Source organism: Stegodyphus dumicola, chromosome 9 (assembly GCF_044657685.1).
Source record: "Stegodyphus dumicola isolate Sdum_Otavi_A_Nest chromosome 9, ASM4465768v1".
Taxonomy (NCBI): Eukaryota; Metazoa; Arthropoda; class Arachnida; order Araneae; family Eresidae; genus Stegodyphus; species Stegodyphus dumicola.
In genome coordinates, this window is record NC_140776.1 from 126,997,925 (window position 1) to 127,023,744 (window position 25,820).

The 25,820-nt window shown below is 34.2% G+C and overlaps 1 protein-coding gene across 1 annotated transcript in view; it reads left to right on the plus strand.

Annotated features, from left to right (window-relative positions):
- The first annotated feature begins 3,184 nt into the window (after positions 1-3,184).
- The window catches only part of LOC118204019 (uncharacterized), a 174,261-nt gene continuing 151,625 nt past the window's right edge, over positions 3,185-25,820 (plus strand). The window contains exon 1 of the mRNA XM_085824543.1: positions 3,185-3,489. Coding sequence (XP_085680669.1) covers positions 3,417-3,489 — 73 coding nt within the window. The 5' untranslated portion in view covers positions 3,185-3,416. The remainder of the gene's footprint in view (positions 3,490-25,820) is intronic.

Consider the following 25,820-nt stretch of genomic DNA (forward strand, 5'->3'; position numbering starts at 1 on the left):
TTTTGCCTACGACCAACAGTTTCAAAAAGAAAGGCCAGTAAAGATTTTTGTGAACACAATGTAGAGAAACACACAGTTCAGGAAATAAAACTTCAAGATCTTTCCTAGAAAACCGTAAAAGTTTAAAGAAGAATGTTTCAAGATGCCGGAAGTTCCGAAGAAACTTAAGAAACTTCTGACAGATATATTGCCATTGTCTCTGTTACAAATTTCTCCTAATCTCCACGAATTTCAGAACTCTATGTTGGACCTCATATAACGAAGATGAGATTTCTAAAGCATTTAAGTTCTTTCAAACTCAGCGTGACCTTCCTACCAGGCATTTATGTCGACAATGGACGTCTCCAATTCACACATCAAGCTGACCTTTCTGTTGTTCAAAACTTTGAACTGTTTGCGCAACCAAGCATTTCTTTTCCTTGACATGCATTCAACATTTAAAATCCATAACGGAATGCGTGAAAAATTTCACAAAGACAAGCTTCTATGACACGGAATTTAGAGATTAACAACCGTTTGCAATAAATAAGCTTGAAGCGTGGCATATGGTGTTACACGCTAGATCAGACTGTATTAGAACACTACAAGTTAAATGACTGAACTGAGTTAAATAACACTTTCTTTGAAACTATATTTCATACTGATATTCTGAATTTACTGAATTCTGAGTTTTCATACTGATATTCTGAATATGAAATGTTCTCCGATGCTGTGGTAACATCACCATTTGATGAGTTTAATGAAAAGGATTTTAGTCAACTTACAAGGAATTATAGCCTTCCTTTGTTCGTGCTCTCATTGCGTAACTGACAGCATGTCTTTCTAAGCAATCGGAAGGTCTGTGGTTTGAATCTCTGCAAAGGCACTGCTGCTTTTGCACGGTCTGCTGTGTCTCAGCACAAAAACATAAAAGCTTTCCAGTAGCGTCCTATTAAAATGGCGTGGACGATTATTCATCACCTGTTGAACTTGGCCGAATGGATCTCGTTGTTCTCTCCCAGATCACCATTTTAATGGAGAAAAATATAAGGAACTAGGTGAATTCCTCTCCTTCCCTTTGCTTGGGCTTCACGCAGAATGAAGAGTCTTCATTTAGGGTAGGTTTTTCAAAATCTCAGGTATACAGTGATTTTACTCTTATTTTAATTCGAGCTGAATTGGGCAAAATTTTACCAAGCTGGAATAACACCGCAAAATAGTGAAGAACTAACATGACATATATAAAGTTTAGTGAAAACTGGTACTTGCCTTCTCATCGATTACGTCTTTTCAGCCCAAAGGGCTATTAGCCCAGAGGGGCTATTGATTTCGTATTAAAGGGCTATTAATTAATATAAGGCTTTTAATTCCGTTAGCCTAGAAGGGATATTAATTTCGTTTTGACATTTTGTTTTGATTCGCTAAAAACGCCGAATCACATTTTAAATTGTTGCCACCAAATATTACTGCCCTGTATTACATTGAAAGAAGTTAAATAATGAAGAATCTGAATAACTGTATCTATGTTCCTCGCACTGTGATAAAACGACAGTATCTAGAGCCATTAAAGTTTGAATAACGTACGTCTCCACCCGAATATGGGTATCTGGAATGCCTATTTTGGAATTTGTTTTATTATCTATATCATATTTTGTAAATCATTTATGAGTTTATGATTTAGAAACTCAATGATTTCAAAGCGAGCAATGGCAACAGTGTACGGAAAAAAAAGTATTTTTACCTCCAGCGCACGAGACCGTGCATCGGAAATTCTAAAGGTATGCTCTTTTAAATACTTTGTAATATTGCTGTTGAATTGAATTTTATGGTTTAAGTGCGAAAACCATGATATTTAATAAACAAAGGTAGCACACTAAACGTTAAAAAAAACGGCCTTTTGGGCGTAATATAAAATCTGAACACCTTCAGATTTCTTTCTTTCTTTCTTTTTTTTTTTTTTTTTTTGTTGTTGTTGTTTTGAAAATCAGCTTTCAAAAAATCACCATCCACTTTAGACGATTTCCTTTTCGTTTTAGACATACCCGAGAAAAGCTAACAGAGAGTTCACTTAAATTGTGATACAAAGGTTCTACACTGTTCTAAAGAGTAAACGAATATGGCGCCATCTGACAGTTTTAGAAAGAGTAACTTCAAAATTGAAACTGTGTAAAAATATTAATATTTATTTTTTTATATAAAAATTATAAATTCTTGCTTAGCATGTATGACTTCCACTGATATCTGAAATGCAACAATGGTGACATGAATTTCACGCAGTGGCAATACACTGCTTTAGAACATGCAAGTTTGTTGATTAAAATTGAAAGGTAAATTCAAGATTCGGACTTTGAGGTGCACATATCGGGTAAAGGAGCTTAATAGCTGTAGGTGTTATCTTTTTCCATAATGCGGGGAATATATATACATACTGATTCTTCATTATTTAATAAAGGAGATATTAAATTCAAAATGTTTATGACTGTACATTTATAAACAATCGTCACCATACATTTATTTATATAAAAGACTAATTAATGCAAAGATAATTTCTTTTAATGAAGAATTTTTAATTAAAAAATGTCTAATAATATTTATATAATTATTATTAAAAGCTTACATTTCTAATAACACTTACACAGTCCACAGCGAACAGGAATTAAAAAGGATAAAAAAATTACTTCCTGAAATGTATTGCCTTTGCAATTCTAGCAACTGCTCCTTTATCTAAAGAAGAATCGACGACTGGGCTCACTGAATTTTTACACGTCTTGGTATAGATAATGATAAGCAACAAAATGAAAATTTAATTAAACTTTGTATTATCTATAAAAATGGACTCTATCTCGTGCAAAAGAATAAAGATACAATAACAAGCGATGTTCCTCCTTAAATACTGATGGGTAAAAAAGTATTATTTATGCAATTGAGATATACTTCGGGCTAAAAAGGGATTAAGAGAATTGGCGTGTTAATGATGCCACAGAAGACGGCTCATAGAGAAATTTTTGAGGTCTTGTTTCGAAATTTAATTATTAATTGTTAAGAACAGTACTTTTAGAATCCTTCTGACGGGAAAGTCGTGGGTGTTGATTTGCATTCCGTCACCAGATGGCGGAGTTCCTCCTACCTGCACCTCTTGACCAATCGGACAACTGCGCTTCGCCCACTTTCACTAGCCTCGCACCTAAGAGCTTTTAACGGTAACCGAAAACTCCGGTCTCTTAAAGTTTCGCTCCCAGCGTTTGCGGTCCTCTCTGTTCTTAGTGCTTCCCGCATTCGTTACAATTCTAAAAGAATAACAGCAGACGATTTACTCTTTTCTCGTTAGAAAATAAAGTAATTCGAAGTGCTGTTTGGAACTAGTGAAATTACACTTCAGTTTTAGACGTAATTTCTGCTCATTTTCTTGCAGAAAAACAGAAGGTTGTCTTTAGAACATGCAGACTCGAAAGAAAAGTGGAATGGCTTGTTCTTTAGCCTTCTTTTTCTTAATTATCGTCCAGCTATCCGGTGAGTAGTTGTAGTTCTTAAAATTATTAATAAGTGTTAAGTACAATGTTCTGTCCCGCATGGCGATGCAAAACCTCACTCACATCACACAATAAAAATGTTATTATGAGACTGAAGGATTTCTTAACGAGAAATCGAGAACTTATTTATATACTGAAAATATATTCTTCTGTATTTAATATTATGTTTCCAAGATCAATTTTCTGCATTTCGGTCAATATATTATATAAATAAAAGGCAAGGAAGAAATTCAATAGAAACAACGCAATATAAAATGGATAATAAAACACACAAAGCATAGATACATACGATAGTATTAATATATAATAATGTGTAAACGTAGATCACATGGTAAATACATGCTTTGTAAAATTATTCCTATAGGAGCATTTCTGAAAATATCAGCTGTTTATCTCCATCCCCATTATTTAATAATGAAGAATCTATATGTATATAGGTTTTCATTATCTATATGTATATAGGTTTCAATGGAACCTAGAGATACTTCATTTTGAATATATATAGTCCTCCACCTGGACACGTGTACTTCGAAGCCCGGCAAGTTAACGAATTTAATGAATTTTTGTTTATCAAACTCAGATAATTAAAAGCAACAGCTGAGGATAAAAATGTTTTATTTCGGACAGTGTTGCCACTGTCCGAAATAAAACATTATAACATTTCAAAAATTTTGGAATACTTGAGTAAATTACAGAGAAATTAATGATGAAGGAATTGATAGATATGTAATGTTATAAGCAAATATCTAATACTGCGTGCTGTTTATATTTTTCCACATAATTAGAAATAATTCTACTCTATAAAAATATTTAAATTAATCTAATTGTTTAGAAATTAGAAAAGCAGTCGTTCGTTTAAAAATCTTGAACTTAATACATAGTACATCTACCTAACATCAGAATACATCCTTTTTATTATTATTAATAAATTCTATCACTTACCTCATTCTCTATCCCATTCATTCTCATTACAGATATTTCTTTCATACATCAAGTTTAGATGATTATCGGTTGATTCATTTTAAATTGTGATCGCTTTTTCGTCACCTCAACAGCATTATCTCTGTTTCAATATAAATAATGCAATAACATACAGTGTTCCAAAGGTTCTTAGCCTTTTTAAAAAATTAATTGTAAAAAAATATATAGGCTATAGAAATATGAAAACTGCAGCTTTTTCTGCGGAATTGAAAACATTTTTGAGATTTAGATCCACGTTACATAATGGAAAAACCGCGAAAACCAGTCATGCAGTCAGACCATTTGAATGGAATGGAAACCAGGTCGAACTACCGTGGTTAGCGGCTTTACCGCTCGGCCACTGGTGGGCTACTGAGAGAATAAGACTGCTAAATGTAATTATTAGACACGAATTCGAATCATATGGAATGGTCTGAAAGCACCTGGGTAAATCGTAGTGCTTTCGCCATGTTTGCCCACGAATACACTCTCCCTCTTAAGCAGAGATCTCACGTGTGTTTGGCGTATTTACTAAACAAAACATGTCTCATCATTTTGATAAATTTGGCAAGATTATCGAAGCGAAAAATTCTCCAATAGACAGATATGGAAAGATGGTTCATTCTCATTGACAATTCCGTTCCGAAATAGTACTTATTTTGAAATGTTCCCGGGAAAGGAGTTGTCAAAGACAAATTGCACATATTGCAGATGGAAAAATTATAGACCTCAACACAAAGTATGTGGGTATACGTCATTAATTCGTTCCCGATACTTAAATATATACTAGACCGGATGTATATCAAACGAGCTTTTCCAACAAGAAATAAAGAGAAAATAATTAATTCGTTCTTATGAAGAATTCCTGTTATTATAAAACTGTTAATACTAAAATATAAATGCCATGCATGAAATAGATACTGTATATAAATAAAATACTGTGCATATGTTGTGCATAAACTAAATACTGTTCGTAATATTGTACCTAAATGGAATACTATGCATAATATTGTACATAAGTGAAATATTTGTAGGATTTCATGTTAATTAACCAGTTATTATGATTTGAAATTTTATTTTAAGTTCTTTTTCCCGTAGTCCTCATTAGAATGCAAATTAGTTGTACAGTACTTAAGCCAAGGGTTCAAATGTTTTAGAATTAGAGCTGTAATATCAGTTGTAAGATTCTGTCCTGTGTACTTTTAAGTTACAGTTGAAGAATCTTAAGAACTGATCAGCGAATAATCGCTTGAATTCGTGAGATAGAGAGCAACACGTAAGAAGGGTGATATTACCCTTTATTATACCAATACAGTTTAACAGAACTCCATCTTGGATTTACAATAAAGCCGTCACTCGGGCTTGAACTTAAAAAACTAAGAACTAAAAACTTAACAAATCTTAACTAAAAAGATATAGCCGAAGCTATCAAGATTCTAACAGAGTTGGCCCCTTAATGCGGAATAACGGCGAAGCTATCAAGGGCCTAAAGTACGGCCGAGCATGATATTGGCTTAAGAGAGAACAGCCTAAGAAGGCGAACGCGCGCTAGTCAGAATCACTGGTTTTCTCTAATGAAGTCAGTAGAACTTCACGGTTAAATACTTATCCTCATTTGCATTGAAACGCGATTCTAAAACTACGTTCTGGGCGGAATTTGTAAGTTGAAATTTAGGAAGACAAGAAAGGAACTTCCTGAACTCAAAATTTAACTGTTAGATAAATTAACATAATCCTTATTCTGGTTTTGAGCCATTTTGCTAGATGACTTTAAAAGCTCGCCGTTAGTTATTTGAGCCGGCTTTAGAAAATTCTGTGTGTAGCCTCAGACTACGTTGCTTAATTTAAATTTTCAATTCAGTATTACTTTAAACACCCGCAAGTAGGAGAGTTGTATTTCGTAGTACTTGTGGTGCCTTCTCTTACTTTAGAAAGTTCAATGAAAAGGTTATTTAATATTAAAAACTTAAATATTAAAGACAGTCATCTTGATTCAGACTGAAGTCGTTTGATAATTCAGTAGGGTCTGAAGGACATTGATTTGAAATTTTATCAAGCAGAACCTAGATAAATGAAAAACTGTACATAAATGGTTTCTATTATCTAAATCAAAAACGATTTCTTACCCTGGCGTTATGTTTCTGATATTTATATGGTAATTCATTTCACCCTCTTTGTAAAGTTATCGGATTTAATAACGCTTTTGTTTTTCACAATCACATTTACCTTCGTTCTTGCCATAGAGTATGTAATAGTGTGTTTGTTTTCATAATCGTAGACACCATCGAACTTGGCATACGGTATGCAATAGCCAGGTTCCGGATACGCATGCTATTTTCGTATATTTAAAAAATCTATTATTTCATCGCCTTTAGGGATCCTAATAATGTCTTTCGTTGCTTGACTTTTATCATTAAGTTTCTTAAAAGTCACTATTAAAAAATTTACGAAACATATAGGAGAAATAGTACAAAATGAAGTGAAAATTCAGAGTGATAGCGCGGTTTATTTACTGAACAGTAGCTGAAGGCGTACTAACATTCACGGACTGTCGTAGCAATGTATTTAATAAGGTAGTAAAAGATAATGCGTGCAGTTGTGACTCATCAAATTCGAGTCATATTCTAAACAAATATCGTATAGCAAACAAAAATTTTCGCATCCAGACAGGATGCATATTAAGTTGAGCTTACTTCAAAGCGGACGTATACCGAAGTGCCACTGTTTATGCATAAAATCAGACAAATGAAACTGTTTTGAAATCAATACTGGTGTGAATGTGAACTAAAATTGAGTATCATTTAGACGCGGATTAGGAAGTAATCTTACAGTGAAATCGGGTAATGACGTGATTAAATATATTTTAGTTATTGTAGCAATAAATAGAAACTCATATGTATATTATTTATACTATTTTTTCATTATTAATGAAGAGCATGCTGTATGCAGTAAACTGTTAAATAAAAACATAACTGTACATTTAAAAGAAAAAATATTTAGTCTTCCAATGATATAGTGTAAAATAAGGCTTGAAGAGAACCTAGAATTGTCTTAGATTTTAAATAAAACTCTACAGATTTCGATTGCCAACTGATGTTAGATCCGTCTCCAGGAGCACAAATATACTTATATACTCGAAAAGGAGTAATCTGTGTGAGAAAAGAGATGATTTTGCTCCTGAAGAAGAGGAATATACATCAATTCGCCTTCGAAATGGCGTAATTTAATTTAGAACTTAGGATAATTTAAGCTTCTTTTTATAGATTAATTTTATAATGGTGTTTCTGTGCAAGAGTATAATAATTGCCGCAGTGAATTTTAAAGATATTTTGAGTAATTATAAATAAATTTCGAATAATTTTATTTCATATACTACGAAATTAGTCTTAATGCAGCATCTTATTTTTCTTTTTTATAGAAAAATTACATTTGAGATTCTTTTAATGGAACCACACACAACACCCCCTAATTTTCCCTACAAAGATATATGCACCAGTTTGATACTTTTAGGAAGAAATTGTGGTTTCGTCATCATATATTTCGACTGTGGTAATATTTTTAAACATGTAAAATTTATCTCTTACATCATTTAATTCACTAAACAAAGAACGAGTTAGATGGTTACACTTTAAAAAATAGTTGTCAGCACGTACTTTGAAGGCAAAAAACACTGGCATAAGGGATCAAAAAATATATTTAATGTAACAGTGACCAACAGGTACAGTTAGCGCATATACATATATTTCTGTAGAAAATTGTTCGCCGCGCGTGGTCCTATAAGGAAAAAGGCCCATCATACATTTAAGCAGGAAAAGAAGAAAAAGAATGTTGTTACAGAATTTTTTTTCTGTTAGGCCAATTAGAAATTTGTTGCAAATATTGACAAAACTTCTTAATCATATAGTACTGAAAGGAAGTGAAATAAACCAAGTGTTAGTGACTATGAACGTACATCTTGCATAAAAAAATAGGACAATTCTATATCTCCCGTTCTACTGGACCGATTGTCAAAATTTAACATGAGTTTCCCATGTCCCGAAAGCGCAATTTTGTCGTAAAGCGCTTTCTGGACTTTGCGCTTTTGGCGCTTTCGAGACATGGCGAAACGCAAGTTAAATTTCGACAATCGGTCCAGTAGAACGGGAGATATAGAACTGTTCCCCTTTTTGTTTTGTTCAATGTGTACATCATTTTCATAATCTAAGGTTACTTAAAGAATATCTTGGACGTCGAGAATTAGAGATTGCTTATCGAGTCCTCCACGGTAAATTTGAAGGCGGCCTTAATTTCATTGTAAATTAATTTCCTCTTGTTCATGTATCTTATGCTGTTCACATAAGAGACTGATGATAAATTCGAAATAAATTTGTACTGTGATTTAAGCTTGTTAGTTATTTTACAAAGAAATGTTTCAGCCTGCTCTTATAAATTCAAGGTTTAACAGCAGAATAGTTAAATATAGCTTAGAGTTCTACACCCGCGTAGCTCTCCTAGAGAACCATACTAAAACATACAATAATAGCACTGCATTTCCTCGAGATTCCCCCCCCCCAGCCTTCTGGCATTAGGTTTTAAAAATACAAAAAATATTCGCATCCCTTCCTTTATTCTGTATAATTTTCCCTCTGAGGGTTAATTTAATGGAAAATTGTATTCCCTTGATTATATTTATTTTATTCAATACAGTCAGTTTGCATTAGCATTTCATCAAATTTATATTTCCTTGAATTTATTATTTAAAACATATTGTGTGCGGATTCTTCGTTAAGCTATCTAGATTTGCCAGGTATTCTCACATTTAAGAAATGTTTCAAACATGTGATACAGCTAATTTTAGCCTTATCTACTGTTGATGCGTTTAATCTTTACCAGTTTGGGTGCTTCGTTCGCCTCCTTCTCTGCTTCATTTCTCCGCTATTCCTGTTGGGAACTTCGGTGAAGACTCATTCATGTAAGCTTCCTGTGCGTCTTTGCATAGTACCTGAGCAAAACCTGTTGCGCGCGACTCAATATCCGTCGGATATTGTAATGTTAACACTAATATGTGTTCTTATTAGAATGTAGGCTTCCTTTAAAGAAAAAATATTGTGATAGTTGCCAATAGTTTGTCCATGACTACTTTTCATTTGTTATGCTCTTACTATAACCGCGTTCTTCGGAAAATGAATTATTTGCATAACTTTCTCTTCTCGATTTTACGAACGATAAAATGCGTTTAAAAAAGAGAAAATACAGTATATAACAGAAGCGGCTAATTTTCAGTGCATAATTTGGAACCATGTCTCGTAAATTATGTTTCTTATACCTAACTTATACTAACCTTCTTATACCTTAAGAAAGATCTTATTATGAAAACATGGGTTCCTTCAAGATAATATCAACATGTTACTTCAAATTCTTTGCTCAAAGCTTTGCAAGTTAAAAAAACAGAAAAATGAATATTTGAGAGAACTATTATGTCCTTAAGCTTTAAGACTTAAAATTTTTACGATTATATTATGGGCTATGGACGTATATTCGAATCAGTTAAGTTCACCGAAAGTACTTTTTTGTTATGGTATTTATATTTTTGAACAAATCCTGAAGATATCCTCTAAAGCGGAATATAGCATTGAAGTGTTTTCAAAATTTTTCAACATCCGGATATCTCAGCATATAACTTCCACTATCCGAACTCCATTCATCCGGAACTACATTTATCCGAACTGCTTTTCTTTTGGGGACCATTTAAAGTTACAATTTTAATTTATTCCTGCTTTTTTAATTTTATCGTTGATTTAAACAATGCTAAAAGTTAAAGAGATAAAATAGATATTTTTCAGACGATATTACATCTAATTTTATCTAAATTACTTCTTTATGCTTATTAAAATAACTTATTGATATACCAATAAATATTTTATACATTCATCTCATTTAATTCAGTAGTATATCACTCCATATCAATCAGCAGATATGTGATTTTCAGGAATATGTTATATATATTTTGCAAAATACATATTTTATAAAAATAATAGAAAAAAATTAAGTATTAGGCGTACTGTTCCTTAGTTTCTTCTCAAATGACATCTTGGCTCAAAAATACGCTTCTTATCCCAAATTAAGCTAAGCATTTACGGTTGCGTTAAGCATTTAAGTTAAATCTTTCTCCACGTAAATAATTTTATTTTGCATTATGCTGTGTAACTGCATTTCGGTGTCTTCTGATTACTTTTTTATATATACGTCGCAATGTTTTGTCGACGGCGAAGTATTCATGACGGTGACATTTTCTTCAGCTTGAAGGAAAATTGGCGTTGTAATAAATTAGATTTTACTGTAAAATATTTTGTTGTAAATTTGCATTTCGCTTACACAAACTGACATTATATTGTGACCCACACTCTTAGACTTACTCTAAAAAATATAAAATAGAAAGGAAAGTGAGAGAAGTTCTTAAAGAAAATAACGGGAAAAAAATTCCTCAAACGAGTCAGCTTTTATCGTCGCAGCAGAAGGCTTGTTAATTATTTTTATGCTCGCGTTAAAGCTCGCAGTTTATGACTCACTCAATCTGATACAACCTTTTGTTTTTTTCTTTTTGTAATTTAAATTTTATTACTAAACATCGTTTTCTTCGTACTTATACCACATAAAATTCAACAGCAAAATTTAAATTAATTCTTTAAATTTTTCGATATTGTGCTACGTGTTTACCATACTTTTTTTTTAACTATCCGCTTATTATAGAAGTTATTAATCTCAAACCTCTGATTTTTCTCCTTATCACTTTTCAAATGTTGTAACTAAATGTATTATTTTCACAGAAATAATATAGAGGATATAAAACATGTATGGCAACAAAAATAAAAGAATATTCCACCAAATGTTATTGCCACGTATTATTTTTTAAAGGATGGTTGCTTCATGAAATGCTGTCATGAAATGCTTTTATCGAGAATTCTAAAGATAACCTATATAAAATATTTTTAACTTCTATGTGCTATATTGTTGCCATTTGGTGACGTTAAAATACTTAATTTTTTATACTGATTAACAAACTAACAATTTAAAAGTAATCAACGCAGTTTTTTATCCACTTCATTAATTACTAACTGGAGCCGTAAAGTTGCACAAGTTAGATTTATTAAAAGCATATTATATATATATATATATCTTTGGACTGTCTTTCTTCCTCTCAAAATCTAAAATCGTTGGCGAATGTCAGCCAGAACAACTTGTACTCCTCCATGCAGCAGATTCAGGTGACGTTCATAAATTAATTTTGTCACCAATTCATGATCTAAAGGCAAAACAATTGGATTTACGAAGTTTTCTTCACTTTCTCTTCGAATAATTTTTATTTTTAACCTAATCAATGTATCATTATCTAGAAAAACATTAAGGATTTTTAATTTTTTACCCGTTTCCTTTCCATTGAAAGCTTCCCTTTGAACAATTGTCATGAGTATCTTTACTGCTTTAGCCATTCTGGTCCCTTCCACCATTTCGATGTAAGGAGAAATTTTGGATAACAACCCTTTGGATGAAAGGTCCGCCGGATTATGACTGCCAGGACTATGTTTCCATGAATCCACTGAAGTGATACTTAGAATTTCCTTAACTCTATTTTTAACGAAAGTACCTAACTATAGGTTAGGGCTCCCACATTCTTGGGGCCGTTACCAAGAATTGTACCATATCGCATATAAAAAAATGTCTCGTATAACTCATAAAGGGCCCCATATCTCAGATAGCTTAGCATCTCGTGTGAAATCTAAATTCGGTCCTGGTATGGCAAGATTTTATGCTGCATCAATTAAAGATATGTTTTAAAAATTTTGTCAAATTGCTGTTGTTTTATGAGACATAAGTGAGAAGAAACTAATGGCTAATGATGAAGTTAAAAAACGTTTGTGTCAGCTGGATTGAGTCCAACAGCAGATAATTACAGGCTCAACAAACCACTCTAATGGTACTAAAATGATGATAAAGAAATAAAAGTAATTATTTAAATTAATTGAAATTATAAATTATGATATTTCATAACATGGCAAAAGAAATAAAATTTTGAAACATTTCGCAACCAACCAGATACTGTCCCCGAATAACGACCAAAACTTAAGTCCATCTATGTCGTAATATTCGACCTATCCAAAGAAAGCTGAAATAATTTTCTTTTTATTTCTTTATGTAGATTAGTTCAACATGATAAAGACACGAGGGCAATTCTAAAGGAAACTGTCTCTTATGTTACATATGGGAAAATCACGAAAACCAACCGTGCAGCCTACAGTTTGCTTAACCCGTGTGGAACTCATAGCATCCAGTGATCTTAACTACTTCATCACTAATTAAAGCACAATAACACGCCGAACAAATACTAATTCAGAAGTCAAACAACAAAATTATGTCATCCGACTAAACTAAAGTTAGCTTCATTTTAGTCTTATGTTTTCCGTGCTCTTCAAGATTGCTCCTCCAAACTATCCCTTGATGAAGAACTAAATTATTTAAAAGCAATAGCTATTGACAGGGGCTTTTCACCCAACATTATTAATCAAGCAGTTAAAAAATTCTCATCTCAACACACTAAAAGGCACACTCTTGTTTTAGGAGATTATAAAAATTCTGTTGTCATTCCCTTCTTTCCATCAATTAACTATAAAGTTGCACATATTTTGCAGAAATTTAACTCTCGGGTCGTTTAGTCTCCCATCAATAAAATTCCGAGTTCCAGACTCAGAGACCCCATTCCGGATATGAATTCCTGGGGTATTTATAGGATTCCTTGCCAGTGTGGTTTAATTTACATTGGCCAAACTAAGAGAGCCTTAAAATTTCGCGTCAAGGAACATGAGACATATGTTAGAAAAAGGAAACACAGAAGTCTTCTGTTGCTCAATATTGTTGGTCCGAAAATCACACTTTTTATTTTTCTGCTGCTAAAATTATTCAAAAAACATCTTCTATTGGAGAACTGGATTTTCTAGAGGCATTTCACATTCAAAAAAAAAATTTCTGTTCTAGTTAACGATCCTAATTCCAATCCATCTTTGCCTTCGGCCTTTAAAGAAATTATGTTTTAGTTCTGGTTTCACCAATAGATGGCGCCACTTGCTTATTCTTGTCCAGGCTTTCTTATCTTATCTAATCATTATTTCCTATCTTGTTCATTTACGGTTTTGCAGTTGAGGATGGTGATTCGGTAAAACCATCGAAACTAGTCCTGTGAAAATTTTGAAAATATAACGTAGCTGATTTTTGTTGTTTGACTTCTGAATTAGTACTCCACCACTGTCAAGCTAATTTAGCTTCAAGCTTGTTTATCAGGTTTAGCAGTATGGTCTTTAATTTACAAGTTAGGCTAGGTTAGATTTAGACAAAGCTGTAGTTTAAATAGCCTTGAATATCGTTGTAAACAAAGCCAAATATAAACCAGTTAGGAAAGAATCAGTAAATTTCAATTACATTAAAATACAAAGTTGAATTTGATTCATTAAATGATTTTACTTATCTCGGTTAAGAGTAGTTAGTTTCGAAACTGTATGGTCTAAAGTAAAAGTATGATAACTATGCAAACTGATGAAATATTTTATTAAAAGTATAGAGGGTAGGCTGGAATAATGATATTCGTACGTTAGAATATATATCGCTTTCGGAGGAAAGTTTACCAAATTATAAATAAAAATTTAAAACAAATAATACTTATAAAAACACAGAAATAAGCCCCCCAGAAATTCAAACAATTACCTATTTACTGTTATATGTCTTCCCTTTGAAACTGCTATTTTCCAATTATTTTAGGCTAAATTCAACAGAAATTTCGGGTTCTGTGTCCTGCAAAGTAGCATATGTTGGTAGCAAAATGTATAATTTAAAAAAATAATATTAAATGGAACACTTGTAGCTAACTACTAAACAATATGGAATACAGCAGTATTAGTATATTTATTCACATCCACATTTTAATTTCTTTCTTTCTTCTTCTCTTTTCTCAGAAGAAAAATTCCTCGCATTTCGTCCTGGACTTTGAAGATACATAATTAGTACTATTAGAGGGAAATTCAAGCTCGTAAACTCATTTCATATTATTATCCTGCAGGCACGTTAGGAACCAATGCAGTTTGCTTCTAACTTCAAGCGTTATATTATTTTATAAAGATAATCTTAACAGCGAGTCATGCGTGAAAAAGCAACTGTAGATACATCCTGACCTTGAAAGAAAAATAAAAAAAAGACATATAAAAACATAAATCTCTGTGTCTGGTACCCATGCGTTTGTTAAAAAAAGGTCATAATTTTGTATCTCCGTTACTTAAGTGTGAAAAGATCCAGATTTCTGTCATCCGTGCAGAAAATATCTGTAATGTAATCTGCGATATAAATTTTGTGTGGTGTCAAATTCTTTGCTGTTCTTGAATGCAGAGTAAACTCTTTACAGGCCCTGATTCCCAACAAGAAGATCCAGAAGACTCGCAAAAGAGAATATTTCTCTTAAATGAAGCAATAATAATTAGTATTAATACAGAGGAAAAAGAACAGTTTAGAAATCAATTTTTTTAAATCTAACGCCTAACAACTAACTAGAACAAAATTTTAGATAATGTTGTTCTGTCTTAACTGTGTAATACTGTTTACTCAAATTCCTTCAAACCCTATTATAAACTATCAAGCTAGTTATGTCTCGTCTATGTAAATATGACGAAATTCCGTGAAAGTTTTATGTGAATATTTTAATTGAACTCAAATTTAAACCGAAAGCGCCATTTGTGCGAATAATAAAATCTGTGCCACTTGAGGGTAGTAAAATAACATAAAGTTGAATTTAGAGATTAAAAGTATAGTAGCCGCTACACAAATTTCGCCTAATAAAGCTGGCTCAATTTTAATTGCGCGATTTAACATTGGTTAGTAAATGGCTAATGCCGCAAAATTAACTGTTAGATCTGGGCGGTAGTAAGTAAAGCTGCAAGCGTTGCTGCCAAAAAGCTATGTGCCTAAAGCATTCAAAACTCTATCCTTTTATACTCTTTAACTCATTTGCATCTTGATGATGGCTAACGGAAAGGAAAAGTTGTACAGTCAAAAGTTGTTAACCCGGACTCGTCGGGACTTCGGCGATTCCGGATTATCGATTTTTCCGGATTCTAGATCATCAGTTTAAATCTCGTAAGATGGCATGCAGAAATTATAAAATTAAAAATATGAAACCGTAATTTATGAAATAAAGAACAATTATGATCTAAAGGGTATTAAAATTTACAAAAAAAAAAGCTTAATATTTATTTGTTTACTTTATTAAACATTTCTTTCAATGTAAGTTGCTTCGTTTTATGTGATAATACTTTCTCTTTAATTCTATAAACAGACATAATTTCTTGTTTAGTTACAAAGTTCGGCTGTTCAAGTCCCGTTAATTGCTGTGCCGAGAATACCGATTAACTTGTCAATCGAAATTTTTTCGTTTTCACTAACCTCTCTATCACATTCTTCATGTCTTTATCCATTTTTTGCAGCAATTCCACTTTTTGTTTGATGAACATCGAAACATACTTTCGTTTTGTACGATCCTTTGGGAGCTCCAGAATCGGAAATTCTATTTGACATAATCGAAAGTTCAAGTTTACTTTTATAGTATTGCTCTTACAGTCTGCAAAAAATAATAAGCCGGATCCAATACGAAAATTTAGGAACAACGCAATCATCAACATTAACTGAAATCGATAATTAGATCATTTTAGCTTATACCGTCCGTTATACATAAAACGCGCACACGAAAACGTATTCTGCGCTTGCGCACACTCATATGCGCAGTCGTAAAAGGTCTTACGCGCACGCGTAAACGCCTATGCGCATGTGTCAATGCGGCGCATGCGCAGAAAGATTTTAGCTTTGAGGTCCGGATTATAGATCATTCCGAATTATGGGTGTCCGAATTAACGACTTTTGACTGTAGTAAAGATCTAAATCATAAAAAAATGTTTAACATAAAATATTTTATAATATTGACAAGCTCTTGATGAGTTACTATACAAGGTGTTTCAGCACAGCGGTTACAAACTGTTAAGAAAGCTAGAATACGAAGGGAAATCACATAGCAATGAGTGGTCGAAAAGCTTTCCTGGCGAGGTAGTGACAACAAAAAACACAAGAAAGGAAAGATACGAATAGGGTGAGAAAACATGTTTATTATGCTTAATGCAGCAGAAACCAAGAAAGAAGACTATAAACAGACAACAATCGTCATCAAAGACGTTCGAAATTACTACCCCGGGCCATGATGTAGGCCTCCCATCTCCAGTGCATGGAAAATCTGATGCTCTGGAAATAACAAGGCGTGTCCCGGAGTTCGCTATCAGTTGCCACGATGCGTGCAACAAATTTCTCAGCGCTGTTAATTGGAAATTCGTAGTGTCTTGACGTACCCTAATACGAAGTAGTCAAAGCAAGTCAGATTTGGCAATTTTGCTGGCTAATGCACTGGACATCCCTGCCAATCCAGTGTTGAAGATACTTTGCATTCAGGTGGAGACGCATATCAAGGCGCATGTGAGGGGGCTTCACCATGGAGAAACCATATAGCACAACATGTTTCCTCATCCTGTTCGTGTCCTTACTTTCTTGTGCTATGTGTCATCACTTCCACTTCAGGAAAGCATTTCTGATCATGCATTGCTATGTGATTTTCCATCGTCTAGTTGTAAATGGTAAAGTAAAGGTAATGGTATGTTATCTCTCCTAATGGTTTAATGGTATTTCTCCTGAAATTCTATAACCGCTATCCTGAAACATCCTGCATATATAAAAAATTATAACAAACACGTATGATGCTGCAGGGTTTCTGTTGTAACTGGAAACTAGAGTTAAAAATTCTGCAGACCTTACTAGACACTTAGCGAGTTATGGATACATCTTTAAAAAACTCACAAAATACGGAAATAGGTTAAAATAATCTTTCCTTATTTAATCTCAATGTAACAGAGCAGACACAACTTTTGCTACAGACTAAACGTCTATCGCTTGTGAATAGTTGAGTTAATATAAGAGCCAAATAAATCTAAACGTTGATAACGTAGTCTACACATTAAATACACTAAAAATAAACTATCTCAGATCTTTTGCCAATGCGTATTTATAACATCGTCTAGTGAGAATGCTAAAGTCAAAATATAAGTCTTTAGCAGAGCTGGCGAAATATACTAGCAGCGAAATGTGGTTGCCGAAGGAACTAATCTAAAGATCCAAAACCTTCAGCTTAAATACCCACAAAACTAATTTGCATTACAGTGGAGAATACGAAAAGGAGAAGCTATAGTAATGATTTAATCATAATGACTGGCTAATAAGCTTAAACTACTTAACAATGTGCTATAAAAATGAATAAATATTGTTCTAGAAAATCAAATAGATATTCTCGCAAGAAGTCACTTACCGCCCGTGAGGACTTTTTAATGATATTTTTTTTTAATATTTTATTTATTTTAGAAATTTTAGGATTACTTTCTTTTTACATTTAAGTAAATTTTGTACATACAAAACGAAGGCATGATGGGGAAAGAAATGAATTTAATGATATGTTTTAATTATTTTAATTTTGTAATAACATGGGATTACCTTTAAAACGGTTTAAAATCACAGTGAACTCATTTGAACGAAACATGTCTGTTGCCCTCATTAATCAACTTGGTTTAAGGCTTCAAAACGCTTTTCCGTTGACAAGTTCTGTTTGAAGCATGAAACAGACCAGGATTAACAAAATTTTCTTGTTTTGGGTTTTAATTGTATTTTTTCCCGATTTTTATAGTTTGAATGTAAATTTTATTTGGTATGTTTCTTAAATTTGTGTTTCACTAATTTAATTGTTTCACGAATATCGACCTTCAAATATTTTAACGGTATTATCTTTTTCATTTTAAGTTTTGCGTTCTTGAATAATTAAATTTAGCTGCACAATTTTCTGTATAAATTGTTTTTTCGTTTTCTAAATGCGTTTTAAATACTTTATATTTTGATGTATCTCTCTCCCCCCCTCTCTCTCTATATATATATATATTACGAAGGAGTAACTAACTACGAAGGAGACATAGAAATATCGAAGAAAATAAAGTTGTAATTGATTAATAATATACGTTGTTATTATTGTTGCGACCTAGCTCACCTGTCTGACAGTAACATTCGAAAAAAAACCCACGAAATTCATCATGAAAAGGAGTGCAAGATAGCGCCTGTCGTTTACAAGAACCTTACGTCCTTAAGGTCAAAGTCGTAAGCTTCATAGTCAAAGCCGTAAGCGAAAAATGTTCAAAGCGTCTTAAGACGTCCTTAACCTTACCTACAAGAACCTTACCTTATTACCTTAAATTCTTCCTTGTCGTTTATAAGAACCTTGATCACCATACAGGGGACAGTAGGACTTTGATCAATTCTGCCTCCAATTTTGAAGGAAAGCATTCCAGAGGGAACGGGTCCGAGGGTCTCCCAACTCTCTTCCTTTACAATTAACCTCTCGAGAGGACTTTCAGCTCGCCGCATATTTAGAGTGCCCCCATGCCATACAGATGCTATACATTTACAGAAAACCATGCCTTCTCATGGATTCAAACCAGAGCCATTCGAAACGGCAGTCAATGTCGCTAACCACTATCCTGGTTGGGCGGCATTAATAATAAATAAATACGAATAATGGATTAACTCAGTTATCCATCATGTGGATAAACTAATTGAAAATTAATTGGGTGGAATTAATATTAAATAAATATGAATAATAAGATTCATTCAGTTTTCAGTCACATTGGTAAATTATTTGAAAATTTAAATAAATGTAGAAAACAAAACAAAATATATTCGCATATCATTTCACTCCTTCAATGAAAATTGTTTCAGAACACAACCCATGTTTTGGGGACGACTGTTCTAATTTATTCAGTGCTTGAAATCTGCGTTTCCAGAAAGGAAGTTAGGCTGTTTTTTTAAGAAATGCAGATGCGCAGCTATACGCAAAAAGCTGGATTGTATAAACGTATGACAATCAGTTTCAAACGAGAAACTGATCTTCAGTTTGTTCTGCTTTCTTACCGTGCTGCACTGTTATGAAGATTTCTGTCTTTTCGGACAGCGGCAACGTTAGGAAGCGTTCCCCTGATATTATACATATTGTGCTAATTAAATAACGGTACATAATTAGAATAATATTAAAATTTCGCTAAATATTGTAATACTAAATATTCACTGAGATACAAATTTTATAAATGGTTTCCACCACGCACTTTGCGTTAAACTAAGCAGACAAAATGTGTTTCCAGAATGCAACGAATCTGAGAAGTTTTCAAACATTTTTGCTATTCCTTTTTTCCAGCAGAAGTACCTTTTGAACTTTTGCAGTACTCACTCACTTCTTACCATTTAACTCAAAGACTTCTATATAGAGCACCTGTACAGTAGCAACTATAGAATCGAAGAAAGCAGCTCTTTGAATCCGTATGCCCTTTGAATCGAAGAAAAGCAGCCCCTTGAATACATTTTTTTTATATTTATAAAAATTTAGAAAACTGAACTAAGTAAAATTTAAAACATGTATATGCATTAAAGCTTTTTCTCTGAAAGCTAACATAATTTAATTCTACTTTATATACGCAATAAAATTTCATAATGACAGGATGATTGATGTTTCATTCAATATGTCTTATTTTTCAACGAATGAGGAACTAACTTTGAATTTAGTACACAAATTTTTGAATTTTAAGGAACTGAAGTAGTGTCAAACTTTAGCGATATTAAAACGTATGAAGTGCTTCCTAGTAATGCGTCATTTTTAATAGAATTTCAATACCAAATATAAATTTACATATAGTTTTTCATACCTAGCAAGTTAGTGTGAAGCCTCCTTTTAATGCACACCCTGAGCTATTAGCTATAAAAACTTAACATTTCACTTCAGTTCATAACTAAATTTCGGCTGTAAATAATATTTTATAACAGAAACTAGAATTCATTTATTCATATATATATGGCGAACACCGTTGCTATTCGCTTATTTCCTCCCTTCGTTTTCAGCATACGATTTAGAAATTTGAAATTTATGGTAACAAAGTAAAATGCATTCACAGATAGGAAAGTATGCTATGTAAGTAAAAAGAAGATTTTTGAAACTGATATGTCCTTCGAAATACATTATATAATAATATTAATGTGTTTTTACGTGGGCTTTATAATATCTTATGTTATCATTTAAGTCGTCTTTTCAAAAATAGTGTGTAACGCGTCATTTTTCCCTTCCCGTTTTTCAAGCGATAAATTTAGTAAGAATGAGAGTAAAATCGGTAATAATTTCAGTATACAAATATAGCAGACCGTTTTAAAATTGTTTTAATCGAATTTTACGTTTATTGATTGCGTTCGTAAATGTAAACCTTCAAAATTCCCTCAAGCAGGCTCAAGCATTCAGTCAAGCATCCGTAGACATTCATCATGTGCTTTGCCATAATCGATCAAATAATAATAAAGAAACCTTAATTGGCCAGCGTTGCTAGGCGTTATTATACATTCATTAGCAATTCTGGAGCAAAATACACTATTACTATGCATTACACATTCCAGCATGGAAAGCAGAGAAAGTTATGTTATTTCAATATGGCAAAGCACACAAGGACTATCATCCTAACGGGAGGAATGCCTTCGAAAAACTACTCATATATACGTTACATACGAAGAAACCAAACTATGCAGTCAGCCCGTTCTCCTGCCTTCCAACCCGATTTGAAATACTAGCATTCAGCGGCCTTTACCACTCGGCCACTAATAGGAGCATAGTTAAATAAGAGCACAGCTAATCATATTGTAGTTTTGAAAGCTTTTATATTTACATTTTTTTCACAGATCAGTGCAACTGGCTGGGTGTTTCATATCGCAATGTGTACAATAAGACTCGAATTACTTAAGAAACGTGTTGCGTGTATCATTATGCAACTCGAATTTTACATAAGAAAAATTTGTAAATTATTTATGTTTTAACCATGATAATAATTATATACACTTCTGGCCATTAAAATTGCAACACCAGGAAGGAACTATCTGACAAACGTCAAAATCGCACGAAGAGAAAAAGTTGAGATATGCAAATGATTAGTATTTCAGCGCATTTAGACGATGCAGGAGGGAGAAACGACATATGAAGCACTGCATAAAACGAAAGTTGTGTAGTGGATTTCTCATTCGAAAAATGCATTGTAAAGTTGGAGTTTGCTCAGAATGTCGTGTTATGCCTCGCATAAGAAGAGGAAATGCTTACCAGCAAGTTTAGAAATTCATTAAAGGCAGGATAGTTGCCTATCGAAAGTGTATATTATCGTTCCATGATATCGCTGGTCGCACTGGTGGACATTCAGCCACTGATATGCAAATTTGGAATCAATGGTTTGCTGAGGATCATATTGAACGGCATGCAGGATCTCAACGCCCTTCCACGACTAACGCCAGAGAGGAAGACATATTGTGAGGTCCGCCCTGAAAAATCGTACGACCACATCACGGACCATTAGCCAGGAAATGGGCATGCTTGCAGCACGCCCAGTATCAACTCATAAGCAGCGTGGATTATCAGCAGGGTGATCATTGCTTCGGCTTCCCTTGATAATGCAGCACAGAGAGAGACGGCGACTCTGGTGCACCAAACGACAAAGCTGAGTACAGGAGAGGCAAAATGTTTCCTTTTAAACGAATCCTGGTTCTACGTGCAATATTCTGATTCTGATGGCAGTATACGTATCTGGAGTGTCCGAGGAGACCATACGTCGCCTGCTTGCATTCGATATCGGCATAGGGGCCCTGCCGACCTGGTGTGACGGTTTGGGCAGCCATTGGGTACACGACACGCACATCTCTAATTCGGATCGACGGTAATTAACCTTTTGAAGACGGGATGGCCATTATGGTGGCCATAGAGTACTCTCTTTGAAAAGACGGGGTTGTCCACTTTAGTGGCCATGTCTTTTTCCTCCATTTTCCAGGCTGAAAAGTGGGGTGAAATGTCAAATTTGACGTCCCTGGGGTTTTAACCACTTATCTCTTTCAAAGGTCTTCCTTTTGTGACATAGATGCACCCCTCTGAGAATCCATTAAACTACACACAAGAATCTTTGTTGCAAATAGGAGGTTATTTCTTAAAAGGGGGTAAGCATTCGGTTCAAGATTCCCCGTCCTTTGGTAGCATTTAGTGCTACCAAAGCCCCGGCCTCAAAAGGTTAACGCAATTGGGTACATTTCTAACATCTTACGTTCAGTCGTTGTGCCCTATCTTCGAGGCCACCAAACGCCATGTTCCAAAAAGATAACGCCGGATCACATGCTGCACGTCGGGTTCTGAAATTCCTCGATACACAGGGTAGCCCATTGCTGCCCATGCCTGCACGGTCTTCAGATCTGTCACCCATTGAAAGCATCTGGTCATGGGTTGCTGAGAAATCCTGTCCGCAACCCCTCTCCAGCTAATGCGGTTGATTAAGTGTGGCATAGACTTGAAGCAGCCTAGAATGAGTTTCCCATTTCCGTCCCATCCCAGTTTGACTCTATGGCTAATGGGGTAAGGGCCATTAAATTCGTTTTAGCAAAATATTTGCATTTTTGATACCTTTCGAATAAGAAGAGAAGCTGCAAGCAATAAGCAAAGAAACAGAAGCGAATTAACTATTCTCTAAAATCATTATTGGCTGAAAGCACACGTTAAGTTATTTTCGTCAGAGTTATGTAAAAGTCATGTGATATATATTAATTTAGAAATGTTCATTCGTCATTATGGATCATGGTCGAACTTGTCTAGGTCTTCCCGATATTAGATCCAGTGTCCTGAAACTGTTTTCACAAATTGCAGACAACACTGGGCGTTACCACAACACTGGGCGAAATTACTACAACACTGGGCGAACTCTCTAGACACATGCGTTTGTGATTGGTCTACCTCCAATTTGCCGGCAATTCTTCATCTCATTCCGTCATCCATACGTTCGCGGTTATTCATTTGACCTGACACCTAATGAAAGTTACCCAACTCTTGCGAGAAAGACGGTGATGTCGTGAAGAAATACAAACACACAAATGGCAAAAAACCTAGGCGCGCTTATAGACCGTCCACAATCACAGCTTCGTAGACATGCACGTGTACGCTTACGTATTCTATTCTGAACATTTACGTAGTTCTTCGGGAACATAATTAGTAATTTTGTTTCAATACATTTCGAAACAATAGACATAATTTGCAAATTCTTAATTTTACGTGCGAGTTTGGTTTTGCGAATAACAGTCGGTTTTGCTTTTGGAATTCAGTTTCAGGGTTAATAGGGTAGATACAAAACGAGCACTAATAGTGATAATAAGTGACTAAACTAACGAGATGAATATTATTAGATTCTAGGACATGCGGGTCAAGTAGACAAAACGTTTTTACGGAGTATTTATTTATAGCTAGTAGGTTTCAGTTTGAATCCTGCGCACTTACTTAACTGCGAATTTACGTAAAGTCGTGTATTATATTAAGTCTCAAAATACCTGTATCTACTTTTTCGTTAGTTTACTTTACTATTATTACTCTTATTATTTAAGTTTGTAAGAATTTAAAATGATGACCTGGAATTAGAGAAAACAGAAAGAACGCGTCAACTATTGAAAGGAAATGCTAAACTTTAAAATATATTGTTACGAATTTGGTATTTAAAAAGCAAATGTTAGTTCAATTATAAATTAAATGGTTTTATTTCTCGCGCAGTGCAGCACGTGACGAATATTAAAAGAAAGCTAAGCCGGAAAAATTAAAAATACAACAGCGCGTGCGTTAAATAAATAAATATCTCTTTTTGATTTTTAGAAAGTACTGGAAAATTCTAGCGCGTGATTTTAAAATCTTATAAAAGGAGGAAAACATCTCAGTTTGTAGTAGTTGCTTAGTTTGTTGTTGTTTAGAAAACTACTGTTGTTGATTGTAGCGAATTCGCGGATTAGCGTTCTTTAGCTGTTTTGAATTACGTTCTATTGGACATTTGAGTAGTTAAAAGAAAACTACTGTGAGATATTGTAATACTGCGTGATAATTTGAGAAAATTTAAGCATTTTTGTTGTGATAATAATAAATTTTTGTTCATTTTTCATCGGACATGTGCATTCATTTAGTAACGAATCCGTACGCACGCAACAATTTTTGGTGTCAGGAGTGGGATTTGAATGCCAATAACAAGAGCGATGGAAGAGCAGTTAAGGCAATTGATAACAGCCTTTGCCTCGTTTAAAGAAGAAATGAAAGAAGAGATGAAATCTAGCCAAGGAAAGATGGAAGGGGCCGTCAACTCTGTTAAGGACGAAATGAAAGCCGTTCAAGCTGGTCAAGAAAAGATTGAAGCAGGTCAAGAAGAAATGAAAAGAGAGATTACCTGCATAATAGAAAATAAATTTGAAGCTATGGAAGGCAGAATTGACACAGTTGAAAATAAAGTTGGACTAATTGAAGAAAGAGTTTCTTCGGTGAAAGAAGAAATAGAAGAAAGAGTTTCTTCTGTAAAAGAACATATAGAAGGGAGAGTTTCTGCTGTGGAGGAACGAATTGAAGGAAGAGTTTGTGCCGTCCAACACCAAATCGAACAACAAATTGATGAGAGAGTTTCTGATGTTGCCAAAGAAATGGAAACGTTAAAGAAATTCGTAGCGACGGCAGGGAGCAAGAATGATGATTTTAAATTCTTACCGATGCCTGCTCGTCCACCTCTGAATCTATCCACATATGATGGGAAGGCATCCTGGGAAGTGTATAAGACCCAATTTTCTATAGTTGCGGATGCGAATGGATGGGATTCCCAAGCTAAGGCCTGTCATCTCGCCGCTTCTCTGCGAGCAGACGCAGCGGATATACTGCAGACGCTTCCCGAAAACCAAAGACTTGACTTCGAAGCTCTATCCGGCGCATTGGAGCTGCACTTTGGCGAGAAGTGTTTAAAAGACTACAGCAGGCTCCAATTAAAATCTCGTCAACAGAAGCCTACCGAAACACTTCAGGAGCTCGCCACGGATGTTGAAAGGCTGTCCCACCTCGCCTTTTCGGAGTGCCCGACAGAAACAAGAGAAATCCTGTCGCTGCAATATTTCATCGACAGCATCCGAGATCCTGAAATACAGAAAGCTCTTCGAATGGCAGATGTAAAGGACATGAAAAGCGCTCTGTTGTACGCCATGAAGTTCGAGGCAGCCCAGCAAGCAACTAGTAGAGATCGCTACCCAGTTAGAGCTGTGCGAGTCCATGAGCCAGTGGATCAACTGATGGCTCGTTTAGATGATTTAGCCAGACAAGTCGACGCTTTGATACGGAGTAGGAGGGAGAAGAAAGTGGCTCTA